Consider the following 23,698-nt stretch of genomic DNA (forward strand, 5'->3'; position numbering starts at 1 on the left):
TAGTATTTGCAGGGTAGTTTTCAGTACTCCAACGTTTGTAAGGCTTCCTGCCTGATTTGTGGTGTTGGTGGGACCCCAGATTATCTTTTGTCTTTGTCACCTACATGCACAATCTGAACAGTACAAAAAACCTCACTGCCTTGGAAGGGTTAACTGCTCATCTGTTTCACCCAGCTTAGTTAATTCAGCAGCTAAAAAGCTACTGCTTGGAGTGATAACTCTAAATATAAAAACTCAAAACAGCACTTAAGGGGAACACTGATTCGTCCAAATTTTTCTCTCCCTTTTAAAAAGAAACCTATAAGTATATCATTTGGGGTCATTGTTAAAAATCTTATCTTGGTTGTTAGCCTTTTTTAGAGGCCAAATTATGATGGTCCCTAAATTCCTCCTGGGAAGACAACTGTCGATCACATATTCAAATGTTGTGAACCAATCACATAACCCTCCTGTGTTCTAGTTCTCCAGAAAAAGAGGACCCACGGGATGTGGGTACATAGAGATTTATTTTAAGGAACTGGCTCATGCAGTTGTGGGGGTGGCTAGTCCAAATTCTGCAGGATGGGCCGGCAGTCTGGAGACCCGAGGAAGAGCTCGGGCTGCAGCTCAAGTCCAAAGGCAGTCTGGAGGCAGAATTCTCTCTCCCTCAGGGGAAGCACGATCTTTCTTTTAAAGCTTTCAACTTATTGGATGAGGTCCACCCACATTATGGAAGGTGATCGGCTTTACTCAAAGTCAACTGATATACAAGTTAATTTCATCTAAAAAACACTTTCACAGCAACATCTAGACTGGTGTTTGACCAAATATCTGGGCACCATGGCTCAGCCGAGTTCACCTAGAATTAACCGTCACACTTGCCCTGCTCCTTGGGGTGGAACTTGGGCCCTCGTCTGAGGTCTTACATTTGGCAACCTCTGGGGAGCTGCCTCTGATGGAGGCAAGTCCAGGTCCCCACACCCCCACAGGGTGGCTTGGCCATTTTACGGCTGGGGAAACCAAGTCCTAGCAAAAGGTTCCACGAATTGGTCCCAGGATCGTAAGAGGCCTGGGGGTAGAGTCAGGACAAAATCTTGCCTCATGGGATGGTGGCTCCCAGCTCTCTCCACCGCAATCGTTGGCTCCAGCAGGGCCTGAGCTCGCCGGGGACATTCTCATTTCACTTCTGACTTGGAATATTACAGCCAAGCCTGAGCCCATTCAAACCAGAAACTCTGGGGGATGAAAATCGACTGACTTCCTGGATGTGCCTTCGCGTTCCCATCCCCCGCTGTCCCACGGGGCAGAGCGCCGCGCCCGGCAGCCACACACAGAGCCATCCACAGAGGGACTTCTCTTTGAAAAGTGCTTTATTTCAACAAGATCTACGTTGGTGCATGGAAACATATCAAAATGTTACAGAAATGCGTCGCCCCTACTGAGGACTTGTCAAATTATGACATGATCCCTAGATGCATCCGTTTGTAAGTTCAGAACCCAACAGTGAACCTGGTCATGTACCATTGCAGAGGGCAAATTATGATTAAGAAAAGGATACGTCACAAAGCTAAAACAAGTAGGGAAACCCTCAAGGACACTGACAGTAGTAACACACCAGAAACCATCGGCTGGGGAAGCGGGTCTGCAATCGGCTGGGAAGACTCCAGGGGTAAACTGAGGCTCTCCCTTCACCGCTTGTCCACATCTTGTGCTTGGGTAAAATGCAGGGGGCACTGTAACCTCCCGCGATGGGGTCACCGCTTTCAGTCCCGTCTGAAAGGCGGGTTGCTACATTCATTTTTCTCTCTCCCCCTCTCGGAGACCACTGCTCATCTCCTGACTCAGGCAGGAATTTGTGTACAACTTAAGCAGCAACTCAAAAACGTGGGTTGCGGCATGGGGGACACGGGAGACTTGCTCTGCTTGCTGTCTCGGCCCCCACATCACGGTTTGGCCACGAGGCCTTGAAATTCCCTTGTTCGTACAGAAATTTCTCTCTTGGCGATGTATCCAGGGCACCATATTTCTCCATGTTAATAAGGAGCTTTGCATTTTTTATTTTTTTTTAACAGAGCCTCTCTTAAGAGTTTCTTGCGCTTCTGGGATCCATTGCTCCTCTTCCTTCTGACATTCTGAAATAACCACCCAACTCTGCAGAAAAGAATTCGTGCCAAGAAGTTTTGCATCTGAGAACAGAGCTGTGTGTGTGTCATTGTATTTCAAAGTCTAAGCTACAGTGATGATAAAATGTCTTCATCTGGGGGATCTCCAGGAGAGAGGATTATTGTTTTCTTTCCGTAGGGAGGAGGGAAGGGTGCAAATATTTCTCCTTGAAGTCTCAGACCAAAACCCCAGTCCCCGCATTTTTCTCGAAGGTGGGTGGCTAATCTGAGCTCCTCCCTCCTCAACCTCGCTTAGAATCCAAGTCCATCGGCCTGGTGCACACTCCTCACCAGCACGTACAGGCAAGCCAAGCCTGCTACCTGTGCTTCTCAGTCTCTCCCCAAGGTATCCCCCCACCCCCATGTAACTCATCACCTGTCCACTCATGTGATCACCGAGAACGTGACCTTGTGCTTAATCTCACCATCACCTAGGGGAGCGGACCCCCTCCCCAGCCAGATGGACTCAGGCTTCTCCTTCATTTGATCACCTTGTAACATAAACCCCTAGAAAAAGAAAGCCAGATGTGGCTCTACTACTTTTCACAAGTTAGGGGGAAAAACCTATAAATTGGCCTTTTGTTCCTCACACGATTTCAGGTTCATTGCACACAATTACATAACCCCCTACAAATCGGTACAGGAATTCAAAGCCGCCAGGCCATGTGATACCAGTGAGAAAATCCGGCTCCACACTGCAGTGAAGTGTCTCTGTTTCAGCCGCTGCTATTTCGAAGGCCCTTTCCAAAATTCCTGATCGGGTTGTTAGGAAGTAAGAAATGATCTCCAAACAGGGTGGGCCAAAATGCCACAAGGTACGACCCACATTAAGTGGAACGTATCCTGTAAGATGCGATTTCCCCTGGCTTCCACCCTGAATCCCTCCCGCCCCCCCATCTTTAAAAAGCCAGGTCTACCTTAGCATCACTTTGTCAGCAAGGGATCCGGCAAACCTGACGTTTTGCAACATCTCCATATTTAAACTATCGTAGTGCTAGTACAAATCAAAGAGAACTCTTATGAACCAGAAATAGCTGTCCAACAAAAGTTAGTGGTTAGTAGTTTGCTTTGTGGGGGTTTTTCTGCCTCGCGCACCAAGGAGAATTACTGGGGCCAACAAAGGCTGCGAACATTCAAAATAAAAAGAACTGGAAGAGAAGTTTAAGTCAATTTCTCAAAGGCAAGACTCAGGAAGTGTGTTTGCATTCACAAACCCGCTCTCGCCCATCTGTATGTAACAAAGGAAGCCTCTCCCGCCCCCGGGGTTTTCTGTGCATTTAGCAGAGGCCCACGTTGATGTCTGATTGAGACTAAGGTCGCCGGATTTCCAGTCCACACCCCACAGGGCTGGTGGCGCTGTCCCCGAGGAGGAGGTCGCCTTGCTAAGAGACCCCCGGCAACACGCCAGGTGGCAGCGTGCCATCTTTTTGAAAATCAACAATGAGACCACAGCTGTGAGCCACCTACAGAGGCCACGGAGGCCACAGGGGACAGCAGGGGGCAGGAACCGCTCTGCTGCAAACCTCCACCTTCCTTGCAGGTGCTGACCACTGGCACTCCTTCCCCCAACCGCCCAGCTCCCCAAACCTTCCTTGGAGGGGAGGTGAAGAGATGGGGAGTCTCTCCACCACCAAGGCTGAGACCCCTGATGTTATGAGCTCCTGGCCTTGTTTGGTTGATCTCCCAGCCAGGCACCCTGCCCCCATGCATCTATCTGTCCCTCTTCAAACTGTGTCAGCCATACTGTTGCCCAGCTGCCCGGAAGTCTTCCTGATGGGGACCCCACGGGGACAGACTGTCCTGCCCTTTCCCTGCATTGGGGTCTGCTCTAAAGATCACCCAGGTGGCTGCTCAGAGAGGCCGAAAGAGAAGCTCCACCCTCCCTGTGCAGCCCGACCTGGGCCCCACCCCGGTCAATAGCAGCCTCCTCACTCTTGGGAAGACCATCTCCACACACGAGGTGAGGGCCACTTGCAAGAATCCAGTGGTTGGAAAGACTGAAGCCTTGACTTCAAACACATGGCTTCAGTATCAAGTGCAGGAATCTCCCCTGGTGGTATGAAACGGGCCGGGCTCACAGACCTGTCATTTCTGCAAGGAGCCTCTACACTTCCCTAAAGAGGGAAACTCTCTGGCCACCACCCCAGAACGAGGCCAGGCCCCGGCCACACTAGCCAGCCTGCCACGTACAAACCGGTGAGACCCTTCCCTCAACTCACGGAGGCACCAAAGAGTTGGGGCCGGCAGCCTGGCATGCTTAGCGCATCAGGCTCCTCTCCTGTCTCCTAGACGTGGCCGTGGAGGCGAGGACAGAGGCAGAATCCGCGCAGATCATCACATATGTCTTTGTTATTTAAAACAATCCAAGTTTCCAGTGTAAAAACGTGTGGGCCTACTGCAGCTACCCCAAGGGCGGTTTATCTTTTTCCATCGCACCCCCCAGGAGCATGGGGCTGTTATTTTGTTAATTTCCAATCCCCAATCCTGTTACGTGTACAGGGAGAATCTCTACTAACATATAAATATCCCAAATGGTGCGCTGGCTGAGTCCCCTCCCTTCTAAACACGTGTGGCTTGCTCCCTGGCACTGGAGGAGAGAAATCTTCCCTCCGACTTAAACCCCTCGGATTGGTGACTCGTCTGATTTTCCCCGTCTCGGCCAGCCTACCTGCAAGCCCCGTGGCACTTGTGCTGGTTGTTTGGAATTCAATGGCATGTGAATGTCAGGTAGGCACGTGGATACACACACTTACAGTGCACGCACGCGCTCATGTGCGGACACACGCCCGCGCACACATTTTGGGTCCTTATAACAAAATCAAAAGTCCTTGTGAGTGAAAGAAAGGAGCGGAGCACAGGGTTCCAGGGATGGGGAGTTGCCTGCTGGCTTCCCCATCCTGCTCCGGGCAGCAAATGGTGGCTTGGTGGGAGCTGGAGAGGTCTGCATCTAAAGGTTTCCACGGAAGGAAGGTACCCAGCTTCCTGTGCGTCTTCTCATGTCAGCGGCGGCCCCTGTGGCATCTGGATCCCCTCCCTCTTGTGGCTCAGATTGTTGCTGGGGTCTCAGCCATCTCTTCCAGCCTCTGCCGGATCATTAGCCGGAGCACGGTGTACCTGGGGACAGGAACAGCTGCGGTGGACAGTGGAAGGCAACACACACCCCCTCTTGATCTTTCCCCACCACCCGGGCCACAGGGGCCACCTGTCGCTCCTTCTGCTTCTATCACAGGCCCAGCCATCCGCCACTTTGTGGCTTGTGTTCATTTCCACACCCAGAGGACAGGAACTGAACAGACCAAATCCAAAGTGGACAACTTGACTATAGTTAGACACTCTGGCAAAAAGAAGGATGGGAAGGCGAAACGGAAACACCAACAGTAAGGGTTCCGCTAACCGAGTGCTGACTAGGCCCAAGGCTCCACGACACAGGAGCACGGGATCCTCACCTGGGCTGGACCATATGCAATTGCCATTATTTGACTACTTGGGCGGGGGGGCTACAACGGCAGCGGCAACTTCGTACGGTTCAACCTAATATCAGTTACCCGCATTTTGCGGAACAGGCTATAACAACTACCAAACGTGGGTGTCCATGACTTGTCTCCACCCCCTCCCTGAACTAATAAGGCAGCGTGGACGCTGGGGTGTGTACGGCTGTAGGACTAACGGGAACATTCCTTAAGTCCAGGGCTTGGCACCGCACAGCAAAAGCCATCTTAAAAGTTTGGCACATAGTAAGTGTTCAATAAATATTAACTGCTATCATACTAGCTATTATCATTGATACAGCAAATATTATCGGTATTATTCGCCAGTGGCAGAAGTCAATCAACTGTCCCGCTATATCCATGAAAAGCAGCCCGATTTATGGCTAACCATGGCAAAAAATATCATAAAACATAACCAAAAACATCAAAGTCACAATAAAAAAAAAAACCCCACCCCCGAGAAATAGGGTGAAACAGGTGATGGGGATTAAGAGGTACAAACTTCCGGTTATGAAATAAAAAGTCACAAGGATGCAAAGCATAGGGAATACAGTCAATAATACTGTAACAATATATGGTGACAGATGGTGACCACACTTGTCGCGCGCGGTGAGCACTGAATAATGCATAGAATTGCTGAATCGCTACGCCATACGCCTGAAACAAATATAACATTGTATGTCAACTATACTTCAACCAGGATTTTTTTTGTAAATCCTCCCCAGAGAGAAGCTTTACTGGGCTTTTCAACCCAAATGCAATTTCCAGAAGAGAAATGTTGAGAAGGGAGAAGGGTAGCAGGAAAGGGTTTCAGAGGTAGGGCTGTTCAGATTACTTTCCGCTGCTAAGACGGCTTTCTCTGGCACGCTTTTATGCCCCACATCAAAATGAGAAGCTGGCCTAAGAAGCAAAGAGACCAACACACTTATGTTTTGTGTCCCCATCTGAGATCCACACTTGTCACGGGAAGCCCCCGGAAGAAGGTCCATGGGACCCAGGCCCACACAGCCGCTCAGCACAGTCCCTGCAAGGCACCTGAACACCTGGGCTCCCCGCGGCCCTGGGAGAAGCCCAACCAGCCGCCCTGGGGCCATGCGTACTTGCGTATCAGCTTCTTGACTTCCCGGTCTTCTTCCTCTTGGAGCTTCTGAATGAAGCTTTTAAGGACAGGCATCTCGAACTTTATGTACTGGGCCACCTGGGGAGGAAGAAGTAAGTCTGGGCGCACACACACCCCCTCCCAACCCTATTCCAATTCCTTTTGGTGTCTCTCTTACGTAAGGCCCAAAGCCGCGGGCACCTATTTCTACACGGATCCAAGATTTCCTTAAAGGCAGTAGCCAAGCCTCGTTCTTCTCAAGGCTGGCATCGAGATGGCTCCCTATACGTGATACAGATCTCCTAACTTCTCATTTCTCGTCCCCATGTATCCAGTCCACGACAAGGTGAAATCAAACATGGAAAAGCACTTTCTCCTGATGCAGCAATGCAGAGGAAAACCTGACCCGTGGTATTCAATAAAACTCCGTGTTCGCCCCTAAGAGGATTTATGGAACCGTGGCTCGGGACGATGGTTTGCATCTCGAGTCTCAAGCAGGCGTCCAAATGGGAGCTTACTCTGGAGAGGCTGTGGGGGTGAGGGTGGTTCCCGGGTGAGCCATCTGTCACCCCCCACAAGAATCCCCACCCTACTTTATCAACTCTTCTCCACGGGAAAAGTGGATTTCTCCACCCTATTCATGGCTACGTGACTTGTTTTGGTCAATGGAATGTGTGTGGACGTGATGTAAGACACAACTGAGTGGAGGCTTCAAAGGAGCTTACGTGGTTTTGCCTGGTTACTTGCACTACAGGCACCTGCCATGAGAAGTGTACCTCAGGGAGGCGCTACCGCTTAGGCCTGGGTCTCTGAATGAGACATGAAGTGCACACCTGAACTCAACCCACAGCCCCCAGCAGAGCGGCTGCTATTCGCCTGCGGCCTCCTGAGAAAAAGGTAAATGCTGTTGTAAGCAGCTAAGATTTGGGGATGTTTGTTACCACAGCAAAAGCTGACTGATGCATAAGATAAGGTAAAATCACTGCTAACTTCTTGAAGCCGCTAAGAGAGGTTTGCAGAAACTTCTCGGGCCTCTTACGGTACCCCAGAAAGGCTGAAGACATTTACTCCTTCCATGGAAACCACTTGGTGCCTGAGCCTACCTCCAACAAATCCCCAGGGCATACCCTCAGTCTAGCCTCTGCGTTCATTCTCCCTGCTAATGGCTTCAAGGAAACCCAGTATTGAGGAATGGCAGCAAAATGGGGCATGGCCCTTGGCCAAAAAAGTCAAGCTATACCCCAGTTGCAGGTAACCCAACCAAATCCCCACCCACCTGAGGACAGACCAGCCGACCAAAAGGGGACTCACATCATAGGTGACTTCCTCCACCTGGTCCTTCTCCATAAGAAACACTTTGGAGACCTGCTCACACGGGCCCTGGAGGATTCGAGCTACCAGCGGGTAATCGGTGTTCTTGAGCTTCTGTTTCTCTGTAACACACACACAGCCAGGAGCAGCCCTGAGTTCGGCCCGAGGCCCTTCTCACCATAAGTAGTGGCCAACTCAGGGGCCCAAATGGCCCAGGCACCTTAGGAGATGCGGCCACGTAAGTCAGGAGACTGAATAGTGAACGAACAATTCTTGTTCAAAGCAACCATTTCCTCCCCCCTCTCCCTAACAAAACTACCATGCTCAAATCCTTTGGAAGATACTCTACTGGAGGAATTGGTCTCTTTAAATAAGCAGTTACGTTTTAGTGTTTGTTTCCTGACCACATACGGCATTCCCCAGTGGACTCAGCCAGTGAGCCCACTGGCCTTGGAGGCAAACAACATTTGGAGGTTTCCAAAAGCCAAACGACAAGCAAATGAGGCAGAGGTTTGGTTTGTGTGTTTGTTTGTTTTTTCCTGTTTTGAGTGAAGTAAAAATGTTCAAGTACACAGTATATTTCAGACTTACCACCGCTGGTATGGACCACATACAAAGCAAACTCTTCTGCGGAATTCTCGATCTGAACCAGAAACAAAAGATACTTGGAGGAAGCACATATGCACACATCCCAAGCCCGAGCCATTCCTTCTTGAATGCCACAAAGCTCAATCAATTTTAGGCAACTTTTGAGGGGGGAGCTATTTATCTACAGCTCTCAGAGGGGATGAGGAGAGGGGGCAGGCCGGGAACTTCACCAGTCACAGCAGATAATCAGGGCTGATGCTTCCTGCACCCTGCCAAGCACAGCGTTCCCCACTTTGCATGCATTCACTCATCTAAGGCTCCCGACAACCCCTCAATGGGGTCCCGTTAACCCTCATTTTACAGACGAGGGAGCAGAAACACAGGGAGCTTTAGTAAGTTGCTTAGCTCATCCATGCAGCAGGTGATGGCTGGGGATTCGAACCCAGAGCCTGTGCCCTTAGGCCACTGGGCGACACTGGCCTCAATAAAAATAAGAATCTCTGACTCCAAAAGATAAGGGGATGATTCCTATAAAGGGATTGTGGAAAACAGAGTAACAGGACTTTAAAAAAACTCATGCACTATAATTTACACATCTACTGAAGTTCCTTCTTAAAAAATATTTTGGGGGGCGCCTGGGTGGCTTGGTCGGTTGAGCGTCCGACTTCGGCTCAGGTCATGATCTCACAGTCCGTGAGTTCGAGCCCCACGTCAGGCTCTATGCTGACAGCCAGAGCCTGGAGCCTGTTTCGGATTCTGTGTCTCCCTCTCTCTCTGCCCCTCCCCTGTTCATGCTCTGTCTCTCTCTGTCTCAAAAATAAATAAAAACGTTAAAAAAAAAAAACAAAATAAAACAAAATAAAATAATTTTTTTAATGTTTATTTTTGAGAGAGAGAGTGAGCATGAGAGGGGGAGGGGCAGAGAGAGGGGACAGAGGATCTAAAGGGGGCTCTGTGCTGACAGCAGAGAGCCTGATGCGGGGCTCGAACTCACAAACTGTGAGACCGTGATCTGAGCTCAAGTCAAGACGCTCAACTGACCGAGCCACCCAGGCGCCCCCTGAAGTTCCTTTTTCAGAGTCGGTTCCCCAAATGTGTTTCAGAAGTCAGTCTGTACACAGAGCCCCAAACCAGGCATCAGGCCTGGGGTCTCAGAATCCCCCGCAAGTTGCCCAACAGGCTCCCGGCCTCACCTCCGGGCTTTGGACTCAGCGGGTCTAATTCAGGGCCGGGGCCTGAGAAGCTCTGCTTTGCTGACAAGCTCCCATGTGATGCTGATGCCGCAGGGTCTGAAGAACCAAACCGTCTGCCCGGTGCCCCCTTACCACACACTCTCCACGGCCCCCCTTTCCGCCCCGGGCACACGCACCAGCCATCCCAGGCCAGCCAGCAGAAGGAACTTGCCTTAAATTTGTTAAGCAGCAGCTTCAGGACCTGTGGGGTGGTCATGGTGCTGTTGATGCGGACGTTGGTGACAGAACCATAGGCCGGCGTGAACACTGACGTCTGTCAATAGAGAGGTCTGGTTCAGGCTGGCAGGGGGGACAAGGACTGGGGCACTAAAACTTGGGTGTCCAGGCCCCGCGACCTGGGGTACAGGGCACAGTGACAATGGCACTTACCCTGTGCACCCTGAGAGCCCCCTGATGGCCTGGCAAGCAGGGGGCTTTGATGTCAATAAGGCCGCCCTGGGTTTTGCCTAACTCAGGAGCTCATCGCCCACCCGCCGCCCCCAAGGGAGGCTGGGGGTTCTGAGCTTGGCACGTGGCAGGGCGGGGGAGGGGGAATAGACCCAGATAAGAAAGACCTCCTCTCCAGATAAAACATGCACGAGGCCCCCTCGTGACTTCCACACAAGGTCTCTGACCGCTCTCCCATGATGCACTTGCTTCCGGGGCTGGGTTCGGACCAGGCAGCAGGAGGAAAGAGGGTCAGCTAGCTTTGGGAGAGGCAGGCGGTGCAGGGACGCCCCTGCCTTGAGTCCTACAGCTCTGTGTCAGGGACAGCACTTAGCTCACAGAAACGGGAGACCCCACAGCAGCTAAGAGGCACGCGGTGTAGGAAGTGGGTAACGTGTGGATTTTCCGGGGAGTGGGGAATGGCTCTGATGTTTGTGGGGTCATCTCACCCACCACCCTGAGGGGACTCCTGATCTGGGGTCCCTCACCCCTCACAGGGCCGGCAGAGCCTGAAGCCCACCCACGACCCAAAGACGAAACAGCAAACACTTGGCTTCCCACACGTCTGCGGCCTCGAGGGGGCGGCTGCCCGGGGAGAGACCTTATTCCCTTGAGGCTCCCCAGGCCCCCAACCCCCCCATCCTCTCTACCTTGTGGTTGTAGAAATGGCCATTGATGGAGAATCGGTGGCGTCTGATTCGCCTCTGGTCACTGGGTGTCCTCACGTTGCCACGGCGACGCACCCCAACGTCACTGCGTGTGCGCATCAGCTGTGGGGTGTCTTCCTGCAGGGTCTTCAGGCCCCTGGAGTCTAAGAGGGAAGGGAGAAACGAGCTCTGTCTGCCTGGACCCGGGACGTGGCGGTTCGCACACAGTAGTGCCCTTTTTGTGGCCAACGCTACGGTACCCACGGCCGCCTCCCCCAAAATGTGTTTCATAAAAACAGTATTTCCCGCTGGGGGGGTAGGGGTGGAAACATATGGTATGATGCACTGAGAAGCAATCCAGTGACAAGGTTCAGAGCACAGACTTCAGAGCCAGATTCCCAGGGTCAAGCCCCAGCTCCACCATTGCCATGTATCATGAACCCCTCTATGCCTCAGTTCCCTCACCTATAAAATGGGCATCACGGAATTGTTGTGAGAGTTTAGTGAATTAATTCACACAAAGCATTTAGAATAGCGCTTGGCACAGGATAAGCACGACATAAGGACGTGCAAGATATAGCAAGCTGACAATATCTTCAAGATTACACATGCGCATAGCCTCAGACCCAGAAATTCCACTTGGAAGAATCCTACAGACACTGATGAATGTGCGAAATGACACGTGTACAAGGCCACTAATTGCAACCTTGTTTGTCACAGCGAAAGACTGGAATGACTTGGGGTGCCTGGGTGGCTCAGTTGGTTAAGTGTCAGACTCTTGATTTCGGCTCAGCTCACGATCTCATGGTTCTGTGGGATCAAGCCCCACGTGGGGCTCCGAGTTGACGGCATGGAGCCTGCTTGGGATTCTCTCTGTCCCTCTCTCTGTCCCTCCCCCGCTCATGTGTTCTCTCTCTCTCTCAAAACAAATAAAAGACTGGAATGACTTCAATGTCTATCAGCAGGGAGTGATCCACATTTCTTCACACAATGGAAAGAACACAGAAGTTCTTCATGGATTTGTACAGAACAGTCCTCAAAACAAACTAATAGAAACAGGGATGTGCAGGGGTGCCTGCGTGGCTCAGTCGGTTAAGCGTCTGACTTCGGCTCAGGTCATGATCTTGCTCGGTTTGTGAGTTCAAGCCCCGCATCGGGCTCTGTGCTGACAGCTCAGAGCCTGGAGTCACCTTCAGATTCTGTGTCTCCTCCTCTCTCTGCCCCTCCCATGCTCATGCTCTGTCTCTCTCTGTCTCTCAATAATAAATAAATGTTAAAAAAGAACTTTAAAAAAAGAAAAAGAAACAGGGATGTGCAAAATGCTACCCTTTATGTAAATGGGGGAAGAAAAGAAATGACGTCCGACGATAAAAGTATGTTGCTGTGTATTTGCTTGTATTCATATAGAATATCTCGGCAAGATATTCTCACCATGCCTTCAGGTTTTTTCTAGGGAGAGAACCTCTAAGGTGAGTAAACAAAATGGGGAATTTTCGCCTGTTTCCTTTGAATCCTCTTTGAATCCTGAACCATGTGAATTTCATTTATTTAATTTACAACATCTATAACCGCATCGGTCTTCACATAAGTGGGCCCAAAGGAGGAGCCCTGCCCTCCACGCACGTACCTGTGGGACTCGATGTCTGTTCACTCTCGGGTGGGGCATCCACTTCTGAGATCTGAATGTTGGGCACGGTGAGGGGCTTCAGGATGGTGCTGGGGAGGCAGAAAACAAAAAGAAGCCTGGCTCAGCCCCTGTGGAGAGATACTCCCTCTCCTGCAAGGGGAGCACTTCGCCTGTGCCAGGCAGGGGACCAGCCACACCCCATGGACGGCCCGTGCTAAGTGTCCCATGAGGCTGGCCCGGCTCCAGGGCTGAGCACTGGGTAGGGAGGGGGTATGTCGGAGGAGAATATGCTCATTCCCAGCATCTGCAGCAACATAAGCACCCAATTCACCAAGGCCAGGATGGAGAACACCGAAGAACAAAATCCACGTGCTATGTGCGTGCAGTTTCTAAGCACATACGGGTTCTATAGCTTCTTTGGGAAACCCTAATAATCTCCGGACAAGATTTCAGTTCGGATCCTTTTCTGTTGTAGGAGTGACTCTAAAGGAATCTAAAAGGAATGGCATCTAAAAGGAATGGAAAGTATCTAAAAGGAATGGCAAGTAACAGGTTGGTTGCCGTGAGGGTCAGGGCCTCATCGGAGGGGCCACTGATGATCGCGTTCTTGGGGTTGCCGGACGGAATGCTCAGCCGAGCTGGAGAAAGGATCACAAGCAGGCAGTCTGAGCAGAGTCCTGGTGTTGCCATGGTAATTGGCAAATGACTCCCCGAAGCCAAAAGGGATAATGACAGCAGCTCAGAGAAGCACACCCAAAATCAACAGAGGATTTGGCTCAAAAGGAGAATCATACCTAACCAATGAGGACCATCCCATAATGAGAAGAGTGTGGGCTCCCTGGCACCCAGCAGAGATGGGACTTATGGTCCAGGGATGATAGTTTTAAAAGACAATAAAAATTGAAAATCTGAAAGAACTTCCTGTGGTAGTAGAACTCTGGACTTTTGACCCTAGAATGGAACTGGTCAGAGCCTCTCAGGAACGGTGAGCACTGGACGCTCACAGGGGCCACCGCCCGTTCCCGCATCGAGGCAGAAACTGGCCTCAGCATCCTTCTGGACACAGTAGTCCAGGCGGTCACGTTATTAGAGCAGGCATCAGAGCTAACATTCTTACGGTTCTGACAACTCTCTCAAAGTACTAGTAGGTTTCAAGAACCAACCAAGACTGCTTGATGTTGCAGGGATGGGGGAAGAAACAAGTGTGCAGAGTGAAGGACCCCTTAGCAGGCTCAGCCGAAAATCACGCGGTCAAACGGCATTTTAAAAATCTTTTCACTTAGGGGACGGAATGCAGCATAGTCCGGGCACTGGGACGCGGCTGTGGAAAGGGCTTGACCCACAGGAAATCAAATATGGTAGAAATGCTGAAATCAGAGTGGAGTGAGAAACCATCAAAGACAGATGAAGCCAGAGAACCTTGACTAGACATTGCAGCGCCTGATGGGATGGGCAACAACTTCCCTCCTAAAATTCCCTTGGAAAGAAAGCAGATCAGCTCCAGGGTTTGGCTTTCTCTCCACTTTAGAGAAAGATTGATTTGGCTGTGGAGTTTAACAGAACATTCAGCGTGTCCAACAGACAGGTCTTGGTTCTGGGTTAAAACAGAAAACACATCCCTGCGGTTTCGGCTGCGAGGTCGGCACCCCCCCACCCCCCCACACTCCGGCCCCAGGGCAGCAGGGACCAATGACAAGTGTCTGGATGGAACGCAGCTAGTCACTTGATACCAAGAACTAAAGTCCCAGAAAGAAGGCCCGGTAAAGAGGGCGGGCCTCACTACAGGTGCTCGGCCACCATCTGGCATCGGAGGGAGGGAAGGAGCAGACCTTCCCAGACTCCCAGCAGGGACCCGGAAGAGGGGGCCTCCCAGACATGCAGAGCTTCCATGTTGGAACCCTAAGTGTCTCCGGAGCAGGATCATTCTATGAGGAGGGGTCCCCGTGGAGAGGTGCTGGGACACCAGGTGTCCCATCGGAAATCTGTAGGCTAGGCCTGGCTGGCCGCTGGCGGTTCCCCTCAGAGGCTCCGGAATTCTCCATGACGGAGGACTCACTGCTCAGCCAGGCACTGGCTGGTGCGCCTCCCCTCTCACTCTCATCCAGTGATTGTGGTGACAGGCACGGTGGCCAGATCACACGAACATCTGCTCCTTCCTCCTCCTCCTAAGCCGAGAACAGGTGCACCCGCAGCGCAGGTGGGAGAGTGGGGCGCTGGGGTCAAGGCTCGCTGGACGAAGGTGGCATTTACCGACTCAAGAACATTCAGGAACGGAACCCCCAGACACGCCCGGTCCCCCCCCCCCCGTCCCATCTCTCCCCACTCACCCCTGAGCCCCCAAGTTACAGCCAGAGTGCCAGGAGGAAGAGGATGGCGGGGGGCGAATGCGTTCATTGTCATCTTGCATTTGCAGGCGGATGGGCCGGCGCAGCCCCCAGGAGATGTTCAGCAGCCCCTCCACGATGAACTCATCTTCCTCCTGCCCACGGAGCAACTGACACAGTGAGCCAGCCCAGAAAACCCCACCGGCGCCACGCTGGAGGGCAGCTGACGGCACCCTTGATGTGTCCTTGTTGGGCACGCCCAGTTATACTCACACCCCAGCTCCAGGACGCGCCCCGCTGCAAACTACCCCGATGACCTCATGGGTCAACACAAAAGTTGCCCTGAAATGCAAGTACATGTGCGTAAATTATAAAAAATGGGGTATTTTTTCAGGCGCCTGAGTGGTTCAGTCAGTTGAGCATCTGACTTTTGATTTCAGCTCAGGTCATGGTCTCACAGTTCGCGAGCTCAAGTCCCACATCGGGCTCTGCGCTGACAGTGGGGAGCCTGCTGGGGATGCTCTCTCTCTCTCTCTCTCCCTCTCTCTCTGCCCCCTCCTGCTCGTGCTCACGCTCTCTCTCTCTCTCTCTCTCTCTAATAAAGAAACTTTTAAAAAAATGGGGTGTTTTTTTAATACTTTGCAGAAAAAAGAATACATTTTTTTTTTAATTTTTTTTTCAACGTTTTTATTTATTTTTGGGACAGAGAGAGACAGAGCATGAACGGGGGAGGGGCAGAGAGAGAGGGAGACACAGAATCGGAAGCAGGCTCCAGGCTCCGAGCCATCAGCCCGGAGCCCGACACGGGGCTCGAACTCACCGACCGCGAGATCGTGACCTGGCTGAAGTCGGACGCTTAACCGACTACGCCACCCAGGCGCCCCAAGAATATATCTTTTAAAGTGAGACTAACCTTGCTAACAAAGCAAGAGCTAAATTCTTGCATTAGCTACTTCCCCTCCCCTACCAGGGAAAGTGATATGTGTTTAGCCGTAACATGTGTTTAGCAATCTGACCTGCCGGTTGAAGGAGATTCAAAGTAACGTTTCCCCAAGTTGATTCTACGGAATACTAGCTCCTCTAACAGGTCACCTGTTACCTTAAAAAAGGGTGTCAAGTGATCATGAGTTGGGAGATGATGTGTTAATCAGATTTCTTACCAGCAGAACTTCCCAGAGCCTTTAATTAGCTAATGTGCTACCTGACGGCTCTGCACAAGGTGAACAGGTCCTGTAAGGATTCCCAGTTTATAGTCAAGGGTTGTTGACTGGTAAGAAATTAAATATGAAACCCTTTTAAGGGCATCTGCATGTTTTATCCCCAAGAAGTTAGTCTCATTGATGACCATGAAACCCTTTCATCATAGAACATTCTGAGAATTTTTTCTATAAGACGCAGCCCAGAAACGTTGTTCAAGGACCTAAATCTTGCAAATGGCCCAGCCACGAATTAGGAGAAGTTTTCAGGACAATGCATGAAAGGGTCAGACCTTCTTTCCCAAGTCTCAGAAAAACCCACAGATGTCAGACCTGGGCCACAGCCACATCTTTATGCTGTATGGATAAAGATGACACCTGTCCAATGAACCACTGACCTGGATCCCAGGATCACCCTCAGAGAGGTGGGGGAAGAATAAAAGAAAGCGGGAGATAAGTGAAACAACTTTCATGTGTGGGGGAAGCTTGGGGAGAAAGCTTTATTTAAGAACAGGCCATATGGGGCACCTGGGTGACTCAGTTAAGCATCTGACTTCAGCTCAGGTCATGATCTCATGGTTCGTGAGTTCAAATACCACATCAGGCTCTGTACTGACAGCTCAGAGCCTGGAGCCTGCTCCGGAGTCTGTGTCTCCCTCCTCCCCTGCTCTCTCTCTCTCTCTCTCTCTCTCTCTCAAAAATAAACAAACATTAAAAAACTTTATTAAAAAAAAAGAACAGGTTATGTGTATGCCTTCTAGCTGGTCGAGGCTGGCATCACTACTCTTACATCACATGATTTAGGCAAAGTAGGACTTTGCCTGGTTTAAGGGCCACAGAAAAAGTCACTGCATCTCACATACTATCCCCAACCAGCTTGCCTTAGTAGTTGAAATTCTACCATCTGACTGATATCTGTTTCTATGGATTAAATCGCCATGGCTAGATAACATGAAAATGTGTTTAGCATGGTATTACACATATCTTCTTATCAGTCTAGAACACTTGAGTATAAATTACTCTACCAGGCTCCTATATAGCTCATCATCTACCTGATAACAGGCTTTACAGAAATGGATACAGGATGAGTAAGCTTAGATTCAGGATGGGGGCTGGGAAAAGACGGAAGGATAGCAAAGAGCATCCTGGGAAGACACCCTAGGAAGACCGCTACAGCTGTGAGGAAGGGCAGAGCATTTCCTCACAGACCTCACATGAGTTGCCGATTTCATGAAAGTCCCCCTTTGGAGGACCCCCCCGGCTCAGCCTCACATCCCCAGAAATGTCCTTGGAACAGAAAAGCTCATCCTCTTTAGAACAAAATGAGCCCAGGGGTCTCCTTCCAAAGAACTCCAGGGACACCACTGACATCCTAAATGAGAGGCCTCTCCCAGGGGCAGGAGAGGCAGGGACCCTTAGACCCTGGAGACACAGAGGCAAAGTCTGGCCAGCCCACAGGCCTTCCCCGGGGACGCCTTACCTCACGGTGCCGCAGCTGCAAATTCTGGCCTTCATAGTACAAATTGTAGGTCTTCAGATGCAGGAGAAGTTCGTTCCTTAGGGGAAAAAAATACAAAAGGTGTAACACTCTTAGCTGAAGCCACTGAATGCCGTCATTCCCTCTTTTCTCACCTCTAACCTGGCCTTCAGCCACCCCAGTCTGGGTGTCTGTCCACATGCATGTACACACACACACACACACACACAGCCACCACCCCCACCTTCATGTTCCCCCAAGATCCAGGTCAAGAGTAGACACCAAGCGTAAGGAACAACTCCAGAAAACCAAGGCAGGCCACGCCTGCTGATGAAGCCTGGCCGTTCTGACCACGCTCCCTAAACCCAAGCTAAATACGCCGTCCCCCACGAGGCACAGGCTCAGAGGCCAACGCACTACAAAGTCCACAGACAAGGTTTCTCTGGTGTCTCCACTGTCTGTCCTCCCTCACATATGCTGTGAGTTAGGACAGGATGATCCCTGTAGGCCTCCATGAGACTCAGAAACTTCTGGGCTTTTCAGAAAGTTAAAAGGTCTGGACCCCACTGACTTAAGCTTCATAGACATGACCTTAGGGCGTGTTTAAAAACCTACAAACTCCCATCAACAGTGGAGTGGATGAATAAGGGAGCTGAGTCACATAGTGGAATATCACGTAGCCGCAAGAATATGAATGAGCTACGCACAACACGATGAATCTCACAGACGTTATGCTGAGCAAAAGAAGCCTCACACAAAAGACCACGTATCGTATGGTTCCAAGTATGTAATGTTTAAAATGGGTGCTAGAGGGGCGCCTGGGTGGCTCAGTCGGTTGAGCGTCCGACTTCAGCCCAGGTCACGATCTCACGGTCCGTGGGTTCGAGCCCTGCATCGGGCTCCGTGCTGACAGCTCGGAGCCCGGAGCCTGTTTCAGATTCTGTGTCTCCCTCTTTCTCTGACCCTCCCCTGTTCATGCTCTGTCTCTCTCTGTCTCAAAAATAAATAAACATTAAAAAAAAATTTTTTTTAAATAAAAAATAAAATAAAATGGGTGCTAGAATTCAGGATAGTGGTTCACCTTGGGGAGCAGTGACCACAAGGGGGCAGAAGGGGGTTCTGGGCCCTGGTAATATTCTATTCTACAAACTTTTATCTTTTTATTGTATTCTAGATGCTTTCGGTTTATTTTATTTTTTGTTTATTTATTCTTTTAAATGTTTATTTCTTTTTGAGAGAGAGAGAGAGAGAGAGCACAAGTGGGGAAGGGGCAGAGAGAGGGGGAACAGAGGGTCTGAAGCAGGCTCAGTGCTGACAGCCGAGAGCCTGACGTGGGGCTCGAACTCACCAACTGTGAGATCATGACCTGAGCCGAAGTCGGACGCTTAACTGACTGAGTCACCCAGGTGGCTCCTTTCAGTTTATTTTTAAAAAAATTTGGGGCTGCTTGGCTGGCTCAGTGGAGGAGCATGGGACTCCTGATGTCAGGGTCGTGAGTTCAAGCCCCATGCTAGGTGTGGAGACTGCTTAAGTAAATAAATAAACAAAAAAAAAAAATGTTTTTTAACTTGCCAATCTCTCTCCGAAGCCTCGTATCAGGCTTCCCTAGCTGTTAGATCCTGGTTTCCAGGTGGTCCTCTGGAAACACAGCTCTCCTGAACAAGAAAGAGCAAGGACTTCCCGCCTTTGTGATCAGGGTGAGCCCGCGTTGAACCTGAGAACAGTCTATGGGAAAGTGCATGCTAGTGCCTGGGGGCTGGGAAGAGAGAGGCTTGAGGAGGCTGCCGTGTGCTTTTGCCTCATCTCGGGCAAGAGGTTATGAAGTTCGGTCCCTCTGACTCCAGCCATTTCAACACAGCGATGCGGGGCCACACCAGAGGTCAAAGCTGGCTTGAAATTCCAAGAATCTCCTGCCACGCTAAACCTAGAAAAATCGGAGTAATTCTATGGAAGCCTAAGTGAATTAGCAAAAAATGCAACTCCAAATAACCTAACGCAAGAGCCGTTTGGCCCTTTTGAACACACAGATCTCAAATTACTGGTCAGCAGAAGTCCCCGGGGAAATCCGTCAATGAGGAGATAAGAGTGATCCATATCTCACACAACTGCGTGTCTGTATATGGCCAAATATGTGTAAAGGAATTAAAACAATTTGGTGGCAGATAAGCTAAACATTTAGCTCAGATACGGAGCACCCAGCGTGAACAAATCCGGGTGCCGGATATAAAAATACATCCTCAAACAGATAATCTGGAAGAGTCCACTTTGGCTCACATGAGCCAAAAATCTGAGCTCGAGAGATTTTCGTACATACAGAGCAATGAAACTGTCTCCTTCTGTTCAGGGGGCACCTGAACGTTTAGTCAGAACGCCGGCAGCACAGGGACCCAGCCCAGCTGGGACCCCCCCAAAGGGACACCACAGGTAGCACAGCGAGCCACCACCATTAACTCCTCTTCCTGGGAGCCCTCCAGGACACCATCTCTTTGAGCACCCAAGGGTGGCGTGTCTTGAAGGTCTTTACTTCGCGGTCTATGGCCAGGCTCTGGGGGCATGTTTTTATCTATAGCACCAACCCTGCTGTGCTGTCACTAGTTCACAATCGGGAGCTTCGCTTCTTCCCCCCGACAGGAGCCCCTGCTCGCCTACGTACAGAAGAGACTCCTGTGCCAGGGGTTTCCAACCATGTGGGACTGGCCCCTGGGGACACAACACTACAGCAAAAAACCTTACTTGGAGATGTATTTATCTTGTCCACACGGGACTAGGGAGGTTTCGTGACTGTAATCCATTCTTCCTTTCCTTTGTCATCAGAAGGGGAGACCTATATTTGAGAAAAGACACAGGTTAAAGTCAAGTTGTGTCCTCAGGAACTCAGCAGAACCTGGACCAGGGGAGGGAGAACAGGGCTCCCTGTTCCCACCCCAGATCCACAGCTGGGACAGCCCAACGCTGACCCAGGGCTGGTGAGGTGCCACACTGTGGGCTGCTGCCTCCGCTGGCCACAGCCGCTGGGGAAAAACCACCCCAAGACGACAGCCCTTGGAAAGCCCCAGAACAAACGTTCCAGGCACAGAGAATGCTGACACCCAAGGTGGTCCCGAGGACGACCAACGAGCCTTTCCCGAAGATATCTTCACCACACAGGATACAGATTTGTCTGACAGCGAAGGTTCAAATTCTACTGAGGTAGACTACAGATTGGTCAACTACCTAAAAATGCCCAGAGTGAGCTGGGCCCAATAAATCACAGCATATACATCTATAATCGCCATTAAAATATGACAGCGTTAAAGCCAATTTAATTACCTGGGAACGTGACAATACATTATGAAGACACAGGTTATAAAACTGTGAGTCCAATTTTGTTTAAAATATATGTAAGCATAAAACATGCATATACACATCTATATGAATGGATATCTATATTCAGATACTCAGCTATATATGTCAGGCTTTCTCAGCCTCAGTGCTATTGACGTTTGGGGCTAGGGCATTCTTGGTTGTGGGGGCTGTCCAGTGCGCTGGAGGATGTTTAGCAGTATCCTTGGCCTTTACCCACCAGATGCCAGCAGCACCACCAGTCATGACAATCAAAATGTCTCCGGACATTACCCAGTGTCCCCTTGGGGCTAATTTGCCCTTAGTTTAGAACTTCTGGTATATGTACATCTGCATGTAAACGAATGAAGGATTGGCTCTCTTGGGGTAATGGCTTACCAGAAAGTTTTTTCATTTTGTTATGAGCATTTTCAAACATAAAGATTTAGAGTAAGACAATGAACAGCCATGTATGCATGGCTATTCTACCCTTAACACTTACTATATCCTTCTTTATCACACATCTGTCCAGCTAAACGTTCCTTTATCTATTCAACAATCTATCTTGTTTTTGATGCATTTCAAAGTAAACTAAAAGCAAAACAAGTTTCATAACTTAAGATTAAAATCATGTCAAGTGTCTTCTCCAACCACAATGGTATGAACTAGAAATCAATAGTAGGAAGAAAACTGGAAAATCCACAAATATGTAGAAATTAAACAACACAATCCTGAACAATCAATGGGTCAAAGAAGAAACCAAAATGGAAGTCAAGAATACCTTAATACAAACAAAAATGGAAATTCAACATATCAGGGCGCCTGGGTGGCTCAGTCGGTTGAGCGTCCGACTTCAGCTCAGGTCGTGATCTCGCAGTTTGTGAGTTTGGGCCCCGCATCAGGGTCTGTCCTGACAGCTCAGAGCCTGGAGCCTACTTTGGATTCTGTGTCTCCCTCTCTCTCTGCCCCTCCGCAGTTCATACTTTCTCTCTCTTTCTCTCAAAATAAACATTTTAAAAAATTAAAAAAAAAAGAAATTCAACATATCAAAGTTATGGGATACAGCAAAAGCAGTCCTAAGAGAGAAGTTTATAGCAATAAAAACCTGCATTAAGAAAAAAGAAAGATCTCAAATAAACAACCTGAAGGAACTAGAAAAAGAGTAAACAAAGCCCAAAATTAGACGAAAGGAGGAAATAACAATGATCGGAGCAGAAATAAATGAAAGAGAGAAGAGAAAAACAATAGAAAAGACCAATGAAATTAAGCTCGTTTTTTGAAAAGATAAACAAAATTGATAAACCTTTAGTAAGATTAAGAGAAAAGACTCAAACAAAATTAGACACGATTTGGACATCATTACAACTGATACCAGAGAAGTACAAAGGATCTTAAGAGAATATTAGGAACAATTATATGCCAACAAATTGGATATCCTAGAAGAAATGGACAAATTCCTAGAAACGTACAATCTACAAACACAGAATCGTGAAGAAAAAGAAAATCCGAATAGACCAATAACAAGTAAGATCGAATTAGTAATCATAAACTTCCCAGGTTTTGAAAAGCCCAGGACCAGATGGTTTCCTGGTGAATTCTACCAAACATTTAAAGAAGAATCAATATTGGGGCGCCTGGGTGGCTCAGTCGGTTAAGCGTCCGACTTCGGCTCAGGTCGTGATCTCGCGGTCCGTGAGTTCGAGCCCCGCGTCGGGCTCTGTGCTGACAGCTCAGAGCCTGGAGCTTCTTTCAGATTCTGTGTCTCCCTCTCTCTGACCCTCCCCCGTTCATGCTCTATCTCTCTCTGTCTCAAAAATAAATAAACATTAAAAAAAAAAAAAAGCAGAAGAATCAATATCAATTCCTCTCAGATTCTTCCAAAAGAGTTTGAAGAGGAGAGAACACTCCCAAACTCATTTCATGAGGCCAGGGTTACCTTGATACCCTGGTAGCCAGGTGAGCCTCCTACCAGAAAAGAAGCTACAGGCCAATATACCTGATGAGTGCAAATTTAAAAATTCACAACAAAATATTAGCAAACCAAATTCAACAGTGCATTAAAAAGATCATACAACGTGAAGGGCACCTGGGTGGCTCAGCTGGTTAAGCATCTGACCCTTGATTTCAGCTCAGGTCACGATCTCACGGTCTGTGAGATCGAGCCCCACGTCAGGCTCTGCGCTGACAGCATGGAGTCTGCTTGTGATTCTCTCTCTCTCCCTCTCTCTCTTCGTCCCTCCCTTGTTCACAGGTGCTCTCTCTCTCTCTCTCAAAATAAGTAAATAAATAAACTTTAAATAAAAAGATCACAGAACATGATTAAGTGGGATTTATCCCTGGGATGCAAGGATAGCTCCACACACATAAATCAATAAATGTGATATATCGCATTAACGGAACAAAAGATAAAAATCATATGATCATCTCAACAGACGCAGGAAATGCATCTGACAAAATTCAACATCCTTTCAGGACAAAAACTCCAACCAATTGGGTATAGAAGGAACATACTTCAACATGAAAGAAGCCAGATATGACAAGCCCACAGCAAACATCACACTCAATGGTGAAACCTTGAAAGCTTTTCCTTCTGAGATCAGGAGCAAGACAAGGGTGCCCACCCTCTCCCCTCCTATTCAACACAGTCCTGAAAATCCTAGCCAGAACAACCAAGCAGTACAAACGCATACAAGGCATCCAAATCAAAAAAGAAGACATAAAATTGTCTTTGTTTGCAGATGATAGTATCTTATATATAGAAAATCCTAAGGACTCTACCAAAAAACTGTTAGACTTAATC

The 23,698-nt window shown here is 49.4% G+C and overlaps 1 protein-coding gene across 4 annotated transcripts in view; it reads right to left on the reverse strand.

Moving 5' to 3' along the window:
• Positions 1 to 1,331: 1,331 nt before the first annotated feature.
• RASSF2 (Ras association domain family member 2) overlaps positions 1,332 to 23,698 on the reverse strand; it is a 44,645-nt gene continuing 22,278 nt past the window's right edge. For all 4 annotated transcript variants that reach the window (XM_045053842.1, XM_023251430.2, XM_023251431.2 and 1 more), the window contains exons 2-11: positions 20,311 to 20,401; positions 17,581 to 17,656; positions 14,908 to 15,059; positions 12,581 to 12,669; positions 10,957 to 11,117; positions 10,032 to 10,133; positions 8,631 to 8,682; positions 8,040 to 8,161; positions 6,730 to 6,827; positions 1,332 to 5,255 (exon numbers count right to left, since the gene is read on the reverse strand). In XM_045053842.1, the coding sequence (XP_044909777.1) occupies positions 5,186 to 5,255; positions 6,730 to 6,827; positions 8,040 to 8,161; positions 8,631 to 8,682; positions 10,032 to 10,133; positions 10,957 to 11,117; positions 12,581 to 12,669; positions 14,908 to 15,059; positions 17,581 to 17,656; positions 20,311 to 20,369 (981 nt within the window). In that variant the 5' untranslated portion in view covers positions 20,370 to 20,401 and the 3' untranslated portion in view covers positions 1,332 to 5,185. The remainder of the gene's footprint in view (positions 5,256 to 6,729; positions 6,828 to 8,039; positions 8,162 to 8,630; positions 8,683 to 10,031; positions 10,134 to 10,956; positions 11,118 to 12,580; positions 12,670 to 14,907; positions 15,060 to 17,580; positions 17,657 to 20,310; positions 20,402 to 23,698) is intronic.

Source organism: Felis catus, chromosome A3 (assembly GCF_018350175.1).
Source record: "Felis catus isolate Fca126 chromosome A3, F.catus_Fca126_mat1.0, whole genome shotgun sequence".
In the NCBI taxonomy this organism is placed as follows: Eukaryota; Metazoa; Chordata; class Mammalia; order Carnivora; family Felidae; genus Felis; species Felis catus.